At 45.7% G+C, this 18,260-nt stretch overlaps 1 protein-coding gene across 25 annotated transcripts in view; it reads left to right on the plus strand.

The window, feature by feature from the left end:
* Nucleotides 1-18,260, plus strand: part of Dtnb (dystrobrevin, beta) — a 197,064-nt gene that overhangs the window by 145,257 nt on the left and 33,547 nt on the right. For 16 of the 25 annotated variants that reach the window (XR_015621994.1, XR_015621996.1, XR_015621988.1 and 13 more), the window contains 4 exons: nucleotides 573-662; nucleotides 2,679-2,766; nucleotides 15,601-15,686; nucleotides 16,521-16,634. Coding sequence is in view for 4 of the 25 variants with exons in the window: in XM_087553724.1 (XP_087409850.1) it covers nucleotides 573-662; nucleotides 2,679-2,766; nucleotides 15,601-15,686; nucleotides 16,521-16,634 (378 nt within the window). In the remaining 21 variants the exon portion in view is untranslated. The remainder of the gene's footprint in view (nucleotides 1-572; nucleotides 663-2,678; nucleotides 2,767-15,600; nucleotides 15,687-16,520; nucleotides 16,635-18,260) is intronic. The other 9 variants (XR_015622001.1, XR_015622003.1, XR_015621990.1 and 6 more) reach the window with 1 other exon arrangement.

Consider the following 18,260-nt stretch of genomic DNA (forward strand, 5'->3'; position numbering starts at 1 on the left):
AACGGTTGTTGTTACTGTGGTTGTTTTTAGGCTCGTAGGCTATGGGTCTTCCACACACCTGTAAGAGAGAGCCTCGCTGTTCTGCCTTACTGTTAGATGCACTTTTAATGAGTTCATCCAAGGGCTGGATCTATGAGAACTTGCATCTCAGTAGAAGTAGAGATATTTACCTGGCAGGTAGTGTGTAGTAAGTGTAGAAAGAACCCATAAATGCATACCATTAGGGTGTCACTCAGTAATAAATAGATTGACTGTGCTTGCTTTTTTTTTTTTTTTTTCCTCTGCCAGAGGGCTTTTCCTGAAAACTAGTTAGAGCACCCAACCTGGGCAGAACTGGTGAACAGGGTTCTCCCTTCAGGACAGGCTTCCGTCAACCAAAGAGAGAAAAGACTGCTGTGTGTCAGTGAGGCAGATCTCCATGACCTAACACCATATTCCATTATGCATTGTGGTTTTCCCTTTTCTTTATTATGACTTGTTTGTTTTACTTTTAAGTTTGCTGATTTTAATCCATGTTCATTTCTTCTTCTATTCTTGTGTTGCGCTTGCTGTCTTGCTTTCATCGTTCCCAGGTTACAGTATGGCCAGGACATGCCCAATCTCTTGGCTGATGAGCATGCACTGATAGCCTCCTATGTGGCCCGTCTGCAACACTGCACACGGTTAGTTGGTAGAGCAGCAGCACCGGGAGCGCAGCCAAGGCTGCTCTGAGGGAGGGGGTGAGATCTGGTTCCCGGGGTTGCCAGCAGGAGAAGTTCTGCTTGTGTGGTGTATTTGAACCGCTGCCAGCCATGATTGGCAGAGTTAATTGCCAAAGCATTGGCTTCCACAAGAGAAGGAGCTTGGCCAAGCCTGGCACTCACCTCAGCACGGAATTAGACAGTCTTAGAAGAAAGGTACAATCCCTGCCGGTTACTACAGAGGAGTCCGTACACCCCTGAGAAGCCGGAAGTTCCAAGGCTGGAACGTGCTCGGAGTGGACATGGTTTTATGTCCTCAGCAGTTGCCATTGAGGAAAATGTCCACATGAAAAGGACCGGGGCCAGCGAGCAAGGGCCCTCGGAGAAGAGCAGGACAAGCCGGGTGGTAGAAGGGAAGAAGTAGTCCTGAAAGTTGCCCTCTGACCTCCACTGGCCTGCCGTTGTGACCTGCCAGCACGCGTGCACACACACACACACCACACACAAGTAAAAATGAAAGCACGAACGGAAGGGACTGCTTAACTGTTGCATTTCGTACTGTTCCCAGCAGGTTTGCCGGTCCGAGTGAGCAGCAGCATTATTTAGGGGCATTTCCCTCTCCCTGAAGTCTTGGGGAAGCAGTCAGATCCTACAGACTCCTGGGTGGGTTTGATGGGCTTCTCCTGTGGGAAGGAGAAAGGAATTGATAATTGCAAACTCTGTCAGGGAGCCTCCCTGTGCAACAGATGGCATCTGTGTACTTGTCCCAGCCTCTCAGTCTCTGAGAACAGAAGTGTTTTTCTAGGTCGGGGTAAGCAACTTTCTATCAGCAAAGGCAGTTGCATCGCAGGGTCCTAGAAAGCTTCCCATGTAAACCAGCAGCAGAGCACTGCACGGGTTGCTGGAATCACCAGTGAGTTTAATGGTAGGTTTACTGAGCAAGGGCTGGTGACCGTTGGCTCAGAGCCTCTGTGGTCTACAGTCTAAGGAAACAAGCCCCATACTGCCTTGAGGGGATCAGAAATTTCTTGGCTGATTCTAAAACTGTCAGATAACTGGGACAGACGAATAAGAAACCAATAAATTGTTGTTGTTGTTGTTGTTGTTGTTGTTGTTGTTGTTATCGTTGTTGTTTTATTCTGTGGCACTAATCTGAGGGCTTCAAACATACTAAACAACAACATTGCCTCTGAGCAGTATCCCTAGGCCTCACTTTACTTTTTATTTTTAAACAAATTGCCCAAGCTGCCCTTGAACTCTTGGGATCCAGGCACACCTCGAACTTATGATCCTCTTGACTTAGCCTCTCACATACTGGCCAAGTCATCATTGTCCCTGTCTCCCTAGAGCTTCTTAGTGGCCATGGTGGCTCCTGTCTGTAATCCTAGCACTTGGGAGGCAGAGGCAAGGAGGTTTACTGTGCATTCAATACTAGTGTGGGCTGCAGAGTGAGAGCCTGACTCAAAAAAATAAAAAAATCATAAAACCAGCTATATTTGTGGAGCTGATCTCCTCTTGTTGGGTTCCATTTTATCTGGTACCTCATCTGCATGAATCCTTACATGTTTACAATAATGAGTAAAGCAGCACATAATGGCTCTCACTTATAATCTCTGTCCTGGAAAGACTAAGGCAGGAGAATTGGGAGCTCAAGAGTTTTGCTTGGCCAACGCTGGCCAGGATTCCCCATTTCTTTCAGCCAGTGTTTAGTATACTTTTTCTTAGCCTTCTGATTTTCATGATCCCATAATTTTTTTAAGTCTTCTTTTAGTTCAAGACCTAGCACTATAAAGTGCCTTTGCTGATGTGGGCGCATGGGGATGGTGTGTGCAGCCTCGGTGTGTCCTTAAATCCTCCTGTCTCAGAAGACTATGTCTGTGACTCAGGCCTCTACGTGGTGTTCTTAGCATTCTTGGTTACAAGCCTTTCTCCTTGAGGAATAGACAAGAATTAGAGATGTCTGATAGACACCTGTGTTGAATTTTATCTCCTTGACAGTGTCCTGGACAGTCCTAGCCGACTGGATGAGGAACACCGGCTTATAGCCCGCTATGCTGCCCGGCTAGCTGCAGAGGCAGGAAACATGGTAAGTGAATGAAGGACCTCAGGAGAGTGTCACAGAGTAGCATTACTTGCATATGCATATCACATAGTTGAATAGTAACTATAACCCCGAGGCGAGGGGGTTGCTGGGGAATAGAAGAAGGTAGGGTATGTGCAAGGAAGAAAATGAAGGAGCCTTTAATTTTATCTGCAATGTTCTCTTTGAAACACAAATCAAGAAGAGAAAAATCAAACAATTTAGTTCTTTAAAAATATCAATACATTTAGTGTAAACTCCTAACAAGGACAAAGGAGAGACAGTGGGAATCACCAATGTCAGGGATAAAAGAAGGGGCATCACTACCGGTTTTTTACAGAAATTGAAGGTATGAGATGAAATATTACATTCAATAAAATTAATAATCCCCCCCCAAATTTAATGACCCAGCCAGGTATGTTAGTGAATGCCTTTAATCCCAGCACTCAGGAAGCAGGATCTCTGTGAGGTGGAAGCCAGCCTGGTCTGCAAAGCAAATTCCAGGGCAATCACAGTTACAGAGTATAACCCTGTCTCAAAAATGAAAAACAAAAAGGTTAACCCAGATGCAATATGCATATATCTTGAAAGACACCAAAAAAAATTGACACACAAGTTAGCCAAAAAAAAAAAAAAAAAATCAGTTAAATGGTTGTTATAGAAATCGAATTCATAATTAATTTCCCACCAAGAAACACCATGTCCTGATGGCTTTACTGTTGAATCTGTCATGTTTACAGGAGGTAAAAAGAAATAAATGTAAAAAGGCTAGTACTCCGGATCAGTTTGGTTTATCCAAGCAGTGCATTAAATGAATCAGTGTAATTAACAATTTAAAGAAGTTTGTAAGGGGGTTGGGGATTTAGCTCAGTGGTAGAGCGCTTGCCTAGCAAGCACAAGGCCCTGGGTTCGGTTCCCAGCTCCGAAAAAAAGAAAAGAAAAAAAAAGAAGTTTGTAAGATCATATTAGTAGATGCAGAAGCGGCACTTGACAGAGAACAGTGCCATTTGGGAAAAACTTCCTACATGTTCCAGGAATAAAAACAGGGCAGACTTCCTCTCCCTGAACAATACCTACAAACTGCCGGCTAGTGTGGACGTTGAAGACTGAACCCTGGAATCCTCCCTATTCATCCTCCAAGTCTACTTTGAACACCTCTATTTGCAGTCACATTAGAAGACCTCGTCAGCAACACGAGGCATAAATACTAAGCAGCAAACCGGTCTTTGAGAGGAGCATGATCTGCTCTGCAGAGCGCTGTAGAACCTGTGCAAACACTCGTAGAGCATGCCAGGCAGCAGTGCTACGAGATGTAAGCATGGAGAGCACGGGGAGCCATGCACAGCCCAGTGCTAGCATGGCTGCCTAGCCCTAAACTCAGTCTCCAGAACCACCCACACGAACGCCCATGACAAAAATGAAAGGATTTAAGACAGGAAGCTACAAAACCCTGGTAAGAGACGGATGGCGAGCCTGTGTAAAGTGAGAGGTGTGCCATGTTATTACCTGAAAGACTTGGTGTTCACACAAGGATGTATCTTCAAACTGACTTACAGACAGTACCGGTCAGAAGCCCAACAGAAACTTGGTTTGGGCTGGGTTGGGGTTTAGGAATCTAACTGTGTAACCCTAGCTGGCCTCTCACTCTCCGTGTAGACTAGTCTAGCCTAGAGCTTTGGGGGCTCCTCCTGCCTCTGCCTCCCCAGTGCCAGGATTATAGGCATTTGCTTCTGTGCCACGCTCAATGGGCTTCTGTTTATTGTTAAACTATAAACAGTCTTGAAAAAGAACAGAGTTGGCCGATGTCACCCTAGTAAATGTCACCTTGGTAAAACCAAGGCCTACTATAAAGCTCTAGTAATTGAGAAAAGTGAGGCCTGTCCAGGCGTGACAGCACACCCCCTCAATTCTAGCACTTGGGAGGCTGAGGCAGGAGGATCTCTGTGCGTTCCAGGGGCTACCTTGGTCTACAGAGTGAATTCTGCGTCTCAAAAAAACAGACAAACAAACAAACGAACGAACTGAGGTTAAGTGACAAGATGGACGGATAAACCAAGGGAACGGGGTAGAGTATCCATAAAATAGACTCCCAGCAGCAGTGCAGAAGCAGCTCCGTCAGGAAGGGAAAACACTGAAGCTTTATTTTTGTTCTATGTATATGGGGTTTCTCCTGCATATACATCTGTGTACTATTGACCTGGGAGAATGGAACCAATAAACAAGAAGAAATACTGAAGTTCTATGCAAAAGCCAGTTGTACCCAGGCCGTCAGGCAGTTTATACTCTGCGGGTCAAGAGGAGTCACGTGAGTAAAGTGTGCAATCACGAGGGCAAGCCACATGTGACAGGCAAGCCGCACACACATGTGGCTAAAACATGTTTTTCCATAGAGGCATGAATAATGATAGTGAGCTGTAATGGCTAATCTCGCTGAACTCACGCCTATCCGCCACACCTGGGGAGGGCTGCGAACGCACAGTCTAAGAGCAGTTTTGTGTTTTTGAAGAAACTGAGTTCTTAAGACTCTTACCTCGCTTTGTTGAAGTTTTCTTACACTCAGAATTCTCCTCACATAGCTTTGTGTTTAGACCGTGTTCTGACAGTGTGGGAGAAAGCCAGAAGAAAGCGTTCGGATCCTCTGGATCCGGTGTTGTAGATGTAGATCTTGTGAACTAGACCCCAGGTCCTTTTGCAGAGCAACCAATGCTCTTCACTGCTGAGGCATCCCTGCAGCGTCCAGACTACTTTTATAAGTTACCGATACTGAGAACTCAAGGTGGGGTGGGTGGGGTGGGAGCTGGAAGAGTTCTCACAGTTAGGAGCACTGCTGAGAGCCGGAGCTCAGGTCCCAGCATCCACATCAGACAGCTCACAACACCTGCAACTCCAGCTCAGGGGATCCGGTGTCCATTTCTGGCCTCCACAGGCACCTGTATGTATGTGCACAAATCCACACACAGAATACACATGCACACACACAATCAAAAATAATAATTTTTAAATTAAAAGCAGCAGGCATATTAATAAAATATCAGACACAAGTAAAAATAAAATTTGTTACCTGGAAAATGCGTGTGAGAAAAATTTCCAAAACCGGAGACAGGGTGGCTTACGCTGCAACCCCTGCTGCAAGTTCAAGGTCAGCCTGAGCTACGTAATGAATTTCAGGCCATCCTGGGATGTCTAGTACAATGCAAAATTCCCTAAACAGGAAAATCTGAAGTCAGGGTTGGCTTCACCTACACTGGGAGTTTGTAGTCTGGGCTACATGAGACCCTCAGTCAAAAGAGGAAAAGAAAAATCTCCAAAACACGGCATAGACTTGGAAAATCCGAACCGATACATTAGAGATGGAGTGTAGAGTACAGACAGCCATATAATTACAATCTAAACACTTCAGCATTAGGGTGAAGAACAAATGGTTAATTTTTTTCCAGAGTTGATATAAGACAAGAATTCTCGGGTGGGAATATCATAATCAGTCTCCAAAAAGAGAAAAATAGCTTCCCTAAAAGCCATGGGGCACAGCTCCCTGGGAGGCCCAAGCAGAGGACTTAGCTGCTATCAGGAGTCAAGGAAGGGGGTAGGAGCTGTGGCTCTGTTTAGAGTGCTTTCCTACCAGGAACAGTCCCCAGTACCTCCAGAGTGAGAGAGGGAAACTGTTCTTTACGGGGTTTCTCCACAGCAACGATGGGTATTTTTGTGGGAAAAGCTTTACAAACGACAGATAAAGTGTCTGAGTACATCCAGTGTTGCCGGTGTTTTTGACAAAACTTGAGAATATTCCTTAAAGGGAAAAACAGCTGAGTGTCATCACTGCACTGAAAAGAACTAGTTAAAATGTTAAGAGGAAAAGGAGGAAACTCCTCCAAGCCTGGAAAGGTCACAGTATGATGGTGTTAAGAGTAGTACTAATGGTTCACACTTACTGACTGCACTGGGTGGAGGCCATTATTCTAAGTGCTTTGCATATCTTAGCTAATTGATTATTCACAACAGCCCTGGTTCCTGTGGCCTGAGAGAGAGAGCCACCCAAGGCAGTCTTTCAGTGGCCCAGCTGGGATGAGGGGTGCCCTTTTTATCTCTCAAGCACTGATAATTTTAACCATTAAAGGTTCTGGAGGAAAGAAATGAACAAAAAGCGAAAGCAGAGAATAAAATGAAAGGAAAGATGACCTGGAACCAAAACCACAGACACTCAGACGATGACCAGGGACGAAGAGCCAGGTCTTCCCAAGACTATGTCAGCTCCTCTAAGGGGCAGGGCTTGGAGGCTCGTGCTGGAGCGGAGCGAGGCCTGGCAGAAGCAGTGTGTCAGACTTGACAGTTGGGTCTCGTTTGTGGAGAGTTATGCGTGCTTGCCACGGCTGCTGCTGACAACTCTTGATGTGCTGCTTCTCCCCCAAAGCAATCTAACATGAGGTCATACATGTGGCTCAGAGATCGCAACTCTAAATGTTGTGGAATGGAATAGCACGGACAGTGGTCTAGGAAAAACCCAGAGCAGTGTGGGAGAACCGGTTAAATCTTACACATGCCCTCCGCTGGTCGTAACTGGTCAAGTAATTTTAGAAATTCAGATGCATGAGTCAGTGAGTTGAGATGGGCCGCACTGCGGCTGAGTTCTAATAAGTGCGCTTAATGCTCTGAGATAGCCCATTGACCTTACACGGCCTTTCAAAACTCTGTAAACAAGAGGCAAAGCCTTTTCACCCTGAGGTCCTGGTCTCCTCAGCCATGAGCCCAGATAAGGATGTTTGCATCTGCTGGTCACCACTGCCTGACACCGAATTGTCTTGAAAGTGATGGCAGCTCAGAAAGGGTTCCTTTCATCCTAGTTTACTTTGCCAAGTATGGCTATCTTCTAAATATCAGGCCCCTCTTCTGCCTAACACAAGTGCCTAATCCTCTAATCTCACCCTGAGACAAGTGCTTTGCATAAAGTGGGGGCAGCCATCCCAGCTTATTTATAGACCACTAGATAGGCTTGGAATTGATTTTTCTCAGAGACCTTCTTCCACAAAGAGAAGCCATTCAATCATTTGTGCCAGCAGCACACACGCCCTGCAGAGGGCCTCTCCAGCAGACACCAGGCAGCTTCACCCCTTGGTGCACAGCAGACCAGGCAGAGCCTCAGGCTGACACTTGAAGAAAGGCACTGTGGGTTTCACAGATGTGCCAGGACTCATTTGTTTTCCTAGAGTGCCTACGTTTCTTTCTTTCTTTCTTTCTTTCTTTCTTTCTTTCTTTCTTTCTTTCTTTCTTTCTTTCTTTCTTTTTTTTTTTTTTAAAAAGGAAGCGGAAAACCCTGCAGTGTGTGGTGAATCATAACAGTGATGGCAGATTCTTAGTTCTCGAGCCTTAACCAGCACTGGCTGTAACCTGACGTTTTCTTTTAAGGATTTCTCATGAAAAACAAAAACTTGAAACAGTTTGGAGGGGGTGGGGGCTACACTGCCTTTGTCAGTCTGCCTCACGTTTAGACATTTCTGAGAGGCTGACTCCACAACCGTAACCCAACCTTCATAGCCTTGTCGTCATGGTTGATTGAGGCACTCTCTCTCAGGAACATCCTCATGGCTTTAGGGGCCAACCATATCTCAACTGGGTTTTGCATACATGTAGGAACTGTAGGCCCCACTAAAATATTGACTGCAAAACCCAGCAGTACAATGTGATCATACATGAAGCACTTTAAAATGTGTAGGCTTTGCCTCTGACCTGCTGAACCAGAACCTCTGGGTTTAGGGCCCATCTGTCTTTACTGAAGGAAAAAACAAAGGAAGAAAATTCACAGTCTTCTGATTTACAGCCAGCCTGGGAAGCACCGTCTTAAACAGTATTATTGGATTCTGGGGAGAGGTTAATAACCCATAGCCTCCACTTATCCTCTCAGAGGTTAGATTGTGGGCAGACTGCCCAGGGATACAGACCGTGTAGTGGCTCTCAGGGGCCTCTCTCTGGACTCATCCTGTCAGGTTCATAAAGGTCAAAGCCACTGGTCTCTCTTTCAGGAAGCTGCAGAAGTGCATACTGGGCGACATCTGGCTGACTGTTCACTTGTCTTGGGTGTGTAATGCTTACCCAGTTCAACTAAAGGAATATTGTCTCTTACCCTATATCTGCCAGCTGTGTCTCCACCTCCACGAAGGTGGTATAGCTCTGAGACCTTAACTTTAATCTTTCCTAGGATTAGAAGGGTTGGGGTGTGTGTGTGTGTGTGTGTGTGTGTGTGTGTGTGTGTGTCTGTGTGTCTGTGTGTCTGTGTGTGTGTGTCTGTGTGTCTGTGTGTGTGTGTGTGTGTTTCAGGACATCTGACATATATATGTGTGTATATGTGTGTATGTATGTATGTATGTAGTGTCCTGAAAAAAAAATAGAAACATATATAGACATCTTTTAAATTGACAAAAGGCAATAATTTCACACACATACACACACACACACACACACACACACACACACACACACACACACGTCTGAAACTCACTGTGTAGTTGTTAGCTTTGCACCGTGGTAATCATCCTGTGTCAGCCTCTCAAGTACTGAGATTACTGGTGTGAGCCACTACACTGGGCTTAATGAAGTTTTGCTTTGTTTTGCTTGTTTGTTTTTATTTGTTTTTTTTTTTAAGACAGACATTCTTGAAGGCTGGCTTGAACTCACTGTATAGCTAAGGATAAACTCAAACTCCTGGTTCTCCTGCCTCTACTTCTAAATGCTAGCATTGTAAGGCTGTGCCACCACACCCACCTATGAAACTTGTACTTACATAGGGTGGAACGGTTTGGCTCCTCACAGACTTTTTGATTCCCCTCTGCTCCAGCATATAAGAGTGTGTGCAGTCGCCTCATTGGTCACCTGAGAAAACCCATTCATTGCACACATTGCTTTGCTAAAGCTGTGAGCATAGTTTTATAACAGTGGAGCCGCTAGCCTAAAACAATATTGAGAATTAGAACACGATAATAATGGTCCAGGTGGGTGGTGGGTTTCTGTCAGTCCCAGGTATCGGAGGCCAAGGAAAGAGCCAGAGATTTAATCCAGGACATCACGGCCAACCCGAGCAACATAGCGAGACTGTCCTTCGCCTCCAAAAGAGTCATGATAAGTAAAACATGTTTTAAAGTGTTACTGAGTTAAAGACAATTTGGAGATCTTAAATAAAAGTATCTAGGAACAAGTAGATTCGATGACCCATAAGGAATGGCACTTTGCTGTCATCTGCAGACTGTGGATCCATCCCAACGGTTCTCAGCTGATCTGGAAATGGTCCCCATTGGGAGGTAGGTGGTGGTGCCACAAGCCTTTATCCCAGCACTTGAGAGGCAGAGGCAGGTGGATCTCTGTGAGTTCAAGGCCAGCCTGGTCTACTGAGGAAGCTCCAGGACAGCCAGGGATACACAGAGAAACCCTGTCTCAAACCCACCCCACCCCCAATAAATAAAATAGAATAATTTTTTTAACTATGACCCCTGCTGGGGTTTTGCAGTGGGCCTAGTTCAATATTCCAAGTTGCCTCAGGATTTCTGCAGTACACTTAGGCTGGCTCTGCACTCAGAAAGTCCAGAGAACGATGGTTTTTATCCAGAGCAGTTTATCTTAAGGATGAAAGATAGAGATTTTTGTGAAGTCACTGTTAAATGGGATTTTCAGAAGTTACTATGGAATGGGAGCTTCTCGGGCCCCCTTCCAAGCAGCCCCAGATCTAGCCAGTCTCCTCACCCAGAGGCCTTCCAGGGAGAAGGAAGGAATGGGGAGAGGTCATGATCTGGTTAAGGGATTTGCTGTGTCGTTGAAGCACTCTCATGAACAAACGAGAGGTGGCCCAGCTGATCAAAGGTTGGCTTTAAATATTTAAAGAGATGTTTGCTGAAGTATGAAGTATGACAAGCATTTGCAAAATGATACATCCGCCTCAGGAAAGAAAATGTAGCCTACAGGAAGTAACTGGGGCAGAATCCCCATAACAAATTAGTGTGAACTTATGGAAATAACCTATTTTCCTATTGTCTGCTTAAAATGGTCATTTTTTTAGGGTAAGTTAAGATAGGGAACAAGGGCTGGGGTCAGAATGTCTCAGCACTGTGTGTACACTCAAGCCTGTTTTCATGAGGTCTTCTACACCCCAGCTGTTTCCTTTGCGTGAAGCGTTCTTCTAGCTTCCCTTCTCGGGTCTGTGCTGAAACGACTACATGGGAACTCACAAACTCCTGACTACCAAATTTTTCTTCATCACCCTCGAGCCCTGGGCTGCCTCCCTTCAGCTATTTCAGCAAGGCCAACTGCCCCTGGCCCTGCCCTTCTCTCCACTGTGCATGCTCTTCCCAGCCTTCTGGCTTGCTGGGCCCACTCAGAAGCCTCTCACGAGGGGACTCTCTCTTCAGTCACGGCTTCCTCATGCCTGTTACTGCTGATGTGCGTGTTTCTTTACTTATTTTTTTCCTTCTTATCTCCCCCGCTATAATGTCAGCTCCGTGAGATGAAGTTTTTTGCCTTTCACCAGGGCATCACTAGTTGCTTGAATAGTGTGTCTGGCACAGAGGAGCCAGGAAATGAATAAATTGATTTTGTTCTTGAAAGAAATTATCTAAGGTCTCTTCTAGACAATGTTTCCTGTGAACTAACCATTCTGTTTCTGTCTTAACCTCTTTAGAGTCCAGAAAGTACTTGAGGAAGAGAGACTTGCCTTTGTTTTATATTATTACTATTGTCACTATGGAGCCCCATAATGTTTAAGATATCAAATAAGTTAAATACTAAATGTCTCTGCTGTACAATATATAATACATACGAGTCTATTGTCCACTGCTATAATACCTAAGGCAAAGAAAAAAGGGTTTACTTAGGCTCACTGTTCTGGTAGGCCAAGGCCAAGGGCCAGCCAGCATCCGGTGGCAGTCTTCTTGGGGAAGGGTCCTGATGCAGCCCAGAGAGCATCATATGGCAAGAGACAGAGACCGTGTGTGTGTGTGTGTGTGTGTGTGTGTGTGTGTGTGTGTGTGTGTGTGTGTTTGTGTGTCTTACAGAACTCAGTCTTGGGGACCAAGATCAAGTCATGGACTCTCCATCCTAAAGACCTCATTCAAGCCTAATTACCTCCCAGAAGTCTGTCCCCAAACACCATAGTCCCTGAAGCTTCCAACCCTCTTTGCTACCTCACAGTGAGGACTGCAGTCTAACACATGAAGCTGTAGGGCACACTCAGAGAAGAGCACCTTGGCTATATTTATACTGACTTGGTTTTTGGAGACTTGGTCTCACCGTGTACTTTTGGCTCGCATTGTAGAGTGGGCTGGCCAGGAACTTTTTTTTTCTTTTTTCTTTTTTTTTTTTTTTTTTCTTTTTTTTTTTCGGAGCTGGGGACCAAACCCAGGGCCTTGCGCTTGCTAGGCAAGCGCTCTACCACTGAACTAAATCCCCAGCCCCATCTGGCCAGGAACTTAAAGAGATCTTCCTGCCTCTGCCCCTCTGCCCCTCTGTCCCTCTCCCTCTGCCCCTCTGCCTCAAGTGCTGGGATTGAAGGCTTTTGCACCACTTATATTTACATTTTGATCAAAGGAGACAAGCCCCTGGGCACTGAGGTTGGGTTGGGGGTTCTCCTATAAGTTCTGGCAGGTGGAAAAGCCCAGACCCATTCTGTCTGCAGGAACTGTTGCTTCTCCACTTCTGTTTGAGAAACAGTGCTTCTGGGGCTTCTCTACCTCCACTATAGAAGACACCAAGCTTGCAGTCAGACCGAAAAGCATCGAAGGTTATTTAAGTGTTTCCAGTGAACACCACCAAGCATGCTTGTTCTCACACAACTCATGTCCTTCCTACACCTGTAATTCCCCTGCTCTCACCCTCACAGAGACCTTCAACTTCTAATTCCACTTCTTTGAAAGTTAGAAGTCAATCATTCATATCCAGTTCATTCTCAAGCCACTTGTGAGGCTCAACTCAGGCTCTTACAGGACTCCAAATACAGCATGAGGGTTGCTCAGCTGGCTGCTGCTACATACTTCGAAGGGAAAAGGAAGTCTTCTTTTTTTTTTTTTTTTTTAAGAAAAATATTAGGTGATCTGGTAAGAACCAGATTGACTGTGGTGGTTTACCCAATTATTTAGAAAACATCATATGAAAAGTCTTTTTTTTGACTCTTCCAGCTCTGGGCAGGAGATTAGCTTCCTGCTTCTTGTAGGTGGTGCTTGAGGCAAAGCGGAGAAGGTGCAGAGTGAGCATGGCTGGCAGAGAGCCCGGCCCAGAGCTTCCATTCCAGTTGCTGAGAGAAAGGGAAACAGCACCTCATTATCCCTTTTTCCTTTCTGCGTTCCTTGGCTAATACATATACTGTTGAGGGGGAGGTGTGGGCAGATCTAGATAGAGTCTCACATATAAAGGAAACCTTAAAAAGAAATTGGAACCCGAGGATAAGGTAGTTCAGCCACTTTTGGGAACAGTATGGTACATGGCCGAGTAACTGAGATTGACCTTGAACTCTTGATCCTCCCGCCTCTACCTGAGAAGATTACAAGTATGTGTCACCACACCTGTTTTTATGTGAGGTTAGGGTATTGGAGATCAAAGCTACAGTTTCGAGTATGCAGGGCAAGCACTGTCTCAGCTGAGTTGCACCCCCAGCCCCCAACCCACTCTCTGCAGTGTGTGTATGGTGTTCCTAAGTGTTCATTGTTTTCTACCGTAGTCTTGAAGGAGCTAACAAAGGTACAAATTACACCCACATGGTCTCTCCAAGGATGACACAAGTCAGAGCTCGGCCAACATTACAGTTCCTAAGGAAAGGAATGCACAGTGAAATACCACCTCACACCCACAAGGATGACTCCTCAAAAGATGGACAAGTGTTGGCAAACACATGAAGGAAAATGGCAGTGTTCTACAGTGTCGTGGAAAGTAGCCCAACCACTTTGGGAAAACAGTCTCCAAAGGCAGTGTGGCTCAGCAGTTTTACACCTAGACGGATAATGAAGAGGAAGAACATATTTCTACATGAATATTCATAACATCGTTCGAAATAGCCCAAAAGTAGAAACAGCCCAGACGTAAATCAGTTGTGAGATAGAAAAAATGTGCTATACTTATATTGTGGAATATTATTCATCCATAACAAAGGAATACTGGTTTGTGGTATAACAGGAGAGAAGCCTGAGAGCATTTTGCTAAGCTGAAGAAGTCAGATGCAAAGGCTACAGCTTGGTTTATGTGTCGTATACAGACTCGGTGAAGCTACAGAGGCAGCATAGCGGCTCTCGGGGCAGGCAGAAATAGATTATGATTGCCAATGGGCCTGGGAAAAGGGAATAGTAAAAATCCGCTGGACATAGGCGGTGGCGATGGTTGCACCATCTCATGAACACACTACAAGTGACTAAATGGTACAGTTTAAAGGGTCAGGGACTGGGATTTGCTTTAGTAGAGTGCTTGGCCAGCAGGCACAAAGCCCTGGGTTCAATCCCAGCACTGCATAAACCAGGAGTGGTGTGAGACACCTGTAAGTATTTGGGTGGTTGGAGGAGGGAGATTCTGAAGTTTGAGGTCATCCTTGGCTACATAATATTCTTGGCCAGGCCAAGCTCCTGTCTTTAAAAAAAAAAACAAAAACAAAAAGGGAAGGGGGTAAATTTATGAAATGAAAACTCACTTCTACTTTACCAAGGAAAACCTCACAGTTACAGCCTTTACAGTGAGGATGTTAAAGCAAAAAGGATTTTAACAGGTTTCAGTGAGAATACTATGAAATTGGGACTGCGGCTTGGAGGTTAAGAGCACTGGCTGCTCTGCTGTAGGACCCTGGTTCGATTCCCAGCATCCACATGGTGGCTAGCAACCATGCTTTACTCCAGTTCCAGGAGGTCTCTGCAGCACCAGGCATGCAGATAGTCCACAGACAGACCTGCAGCAACATACTGCTATGATAAATATAGAAAGTAGAACTTAAGGAGTGGAACACGAGGATAAGGTAGTACTGTCCGCTTTGGAACAGTGCAGAAGTTTCTCAGACCTTGTTCATAGTGTTAGCTTGCAGCTCAGCAGTCCCAGATCGCATAGAAAGACATACATCAGGGCCTGCGAGGTTACTGAGTGGCGACTCCTGAGTGCAGTCCTGGAACTCACGTGGGAGAGAGACAGCTCATGCCTGCCTGTCCTCTTATGTCACAGTGTGGCATGCTATGCACATACATGCAAAATAAGACACAAAGTGTATGTTGATATAAAGACCCATAAGCAAAAGTTGCCCCTGCTTCACCTATAGTTGCTAAAAGCAAGAATACTCAGTAGCAAACATTCGTGAACATCAAAACGTCCTGCACAGTAGAAGAACTACCCACAGGATCGTTCTGTTGGGTCAAGTTTCTAGGAAGGCGAAGCCAGGTAGAAAGGCTGTCAGTGCCCACATTGCCTGAGCTCACTCTGCATTGGTGGTAGCAACTGAAAACAAACTATCCTAAGGGATTATTTTTTTTTTTTTGGTTCTTTTTTTTTTTTTTTTTTTCCGGAGCTGGGGACCGAACCCAGGGCCTTGCGCTTCCTAGGCAAGCGCTCTACCACTAAGGGATTATTTTATGGCGATGGAAAATGTTCCAAAACTGGATTGTGGTGGTTGGTTACAAAAATGCTTAAATTTACTAGGATTATAGGATTGAATAGGTTTTATGGTATATAAAAGAAACCTCCAAAATTGGGTTGTTTTGTTTGTTTGTTTGTTTTGTTTTTGTTTTTTGTTTTTTTTTTGTTTTTTGTTTTTTTTTGATAAATCAGCAGTCAGTCTCAGACTGTGGATACATGAATTTAGAAAAGAACAAAACAAAACAAAAAAAAAACCTTTCCCCACCTTAGACTCGTCCTCCCACTGATGCCAGCTTCAACTTTGATGCCAACAAACAACAGCGACAGCTCATCGCAGAACTGGAAAACAAGAACAGGTAAGAATGAGACTTTCTGACCTGGGTCCAGCAGCCAGGACCGACTCCTGGGCCGTCCTCTTCACCTCACAGCCTGCTTGGCTTGTGTGCTCTCTTCTGCATCTCCGAGATGGTGGCCAAGGCTGGCCTCCAACTCACCGTGTAGCAGAGGCTGACTTTGATCTCTTCATCCTCCTGCCTCCACCCACCGGTATGGCTCTTCAGCAAGCAGGGGACCAGGAGATAACACTGTACGCTGTTGGCTCCATCTTCTAAGCTGTGCTCTGCCACCACTAGAGAGTGGAGTCCTTTCACCCACAGTGTGTCCCTCACTCCCTCCTCATGGAATTTTGCTCTGTCCTAGCAGCTCATCCTGGCCTTTTACACTACAGGAAACCAGCCTCATTTTATTTTAAAAAGCCATTTTAAATACTGCTAAAAGGCCTGTACCACTGTGCAGTGGAAGGTGGATCCAGAGCAAGGAGATAGCAACAACCTCCCCAGGAGTCAGTAGCCAGGAGTTAGGGAAGGGGGAAATGGAGGAAGAGTTGGGAAGTCCACACAAGACCTATGTTGGGAGGTTGGTTGCAAACGTTCTCTTCCCCTGGTGAGGAGCAGGGCAAGTAAAATATTCCAGTTGTCGTTCCCCCTTCCTGGAGTAGGTTCAAGTTCTTGAAAAGAACTCCCCTGTGGTAGAGCACCTGAGGAGCCATGAGGTGAAGGTATCCATTTCACACCTGGTCCTTCAGAAGCCTCAGAGTGTAGGGGGAAGCACTGAGGGAGTAAAAATAGCTCACGGTGGAAAAAAAGAACCATCAAACACTAACAGTGCTTCTCACCATCCTCCATCCTCAGAGAGATCCTGCAGGAGATCCAGCGCCTGCGGCTGGAGCATGAACAGGCTTCGCAGCCCACTCCTGAGAAGGCCCAGCAGAACCCCACGCTGCTCGCAGAGCTGCGCCTGCTGAGGTACTGACGCACCCGCCTGACTGCAGCCTGTGGTGGGAATCTGTATTGGGAAACCAAACCAGTGAGGCAGAATCTGACAGGGAGTCAGTAGAACCTGACATGTCAGAGCAGGCTGCCTGCGAGACCCATCAACCACTCTGGGGGGCAGGGGTCCTCAGTCATCATTACAAAGCTAGGTGAGAACTGGTCCCCCTCAAATCCAATGCTAATTAGTGGATGGTGTTTGTCATCCAGGGGTTGTTTTTAAAAGACAGCTATGATTTCCTGCACTGGGGGTGGGGGTTGGGGAGTTAGGGGGCAACACTCGTGTTACAGTTAATGTTACAGCTCCATTTCTCCTGTAAGCTCTGCTTTAGAGGCTCCTGGAACTTCAGACAGGCAGGCCTAGGGCAGCATGTTGCCTGTGCACAAGCTCTGAGACAGAAAGCTAAGAGTGAACGAACGCCTTGCACCTTCACTGTGATGCTGTCTCGCCTCCCTCTCAGTGTACAGTGACTCCAGAGCTGAGAATGTAAGGCTCTAGAGTCAGTATAGAGCAGAGCAATCTTGGCTCCCTGTTTGCATTCTCTGTGAGAGGATGGGGAACTCTTCTCTGGAGGACACGGTATATAATCACCAGATCTGTGATGAGAGCCTTTTGCCCTCTGTGCCACATGTGTGTTCCCATGAATGAAGACATTATGGAAACCAAATCCAGTACCTTAGTTCTTACCCAGCTCTAGACTCTTGAATAGTGTGCCTTTCTGTTTCTTTTGTAGCATTTAAATTTTTACATTTGATTTGGGGGAGAAGATCTCATTCTGTAGCCCAGGCTGGCCTAGAACTTTTAGTTTTACATAGTACAGGCTGGCTTTGAACTTGTGGCAATCTTCCTTCGTCAGCCTCCCTGGGGCTCGGTTTATAAACCTGCACCACCTTGGCTGTCTCGCTCTTAATTATGAAAGTGCTATTATCTGGGATAGCATAGCTGAAGAGCAGTTTTTAATGCTTTCTTTGGGACCTTAACCATGATTTCTTTTCAGTGGGGAACAATAATTACTGGTTTTCTACTTGTATCCTGTCATTTAGATTTTAATCATCAATAAACAGAGCATAAAGAATTTAAACCATGCAGATGAGTACAGTTAGCCAGATCAGAGTGCCCTTTTCTCCCAAAGCTTCATTTCAGGATGAACACATCAGTGCACACCTTTAATCCTAGCACTAGAAGCGAAGGCAGGAGGATTTCTATTAGTCCCAGGCCAGCCATGGCTGCAAAGTAAAACCCTCTCTCAGAAAGAAGGCAGAAGCTTCACTCCAGCCTGGGATTTAGTTGGTGGCCCACTGTTCACTGTCACACTTTTGGGATGGTCACGTGGTAAATTCTTGACTAAGAAAGGCAGAGGAAGCAAATGCTGACCCAGCAGAGGAAAAGAGGCAGCTGTCAGCTTAAGGCACACCTGTATCCCTCCATGTGCTCGGCTGAGGTACAGGTGACTGTTTTTATATCTAGAAAAGCAGAAACTGCCATTCTGGAATCTGTTGCAGAACTGCAGTCACCTAAAATGTCTGGTGATAGTGTAAGGTCCTGAAGAGTCTTGCAAATTCAGTCAGCACAGGCTGAGGCCATGCCATGCAAAGGAGCAA

The sequence above is a fragment of the Rattus norvegicus genome, chromosome 6, assembly GCF_021556685.1.
Source record: "Rattus norvegicus strain SHRSP/BbbUtx chromosome 6, alternate assembly SHRSP_T2T, whole genome shotgun sequence".
Lineage (NCBI taxonomy): Eukaryota > Metazoa > Chordata > Mammalia > Rodentia > Muridae > Rattus > Rattus norvegicus.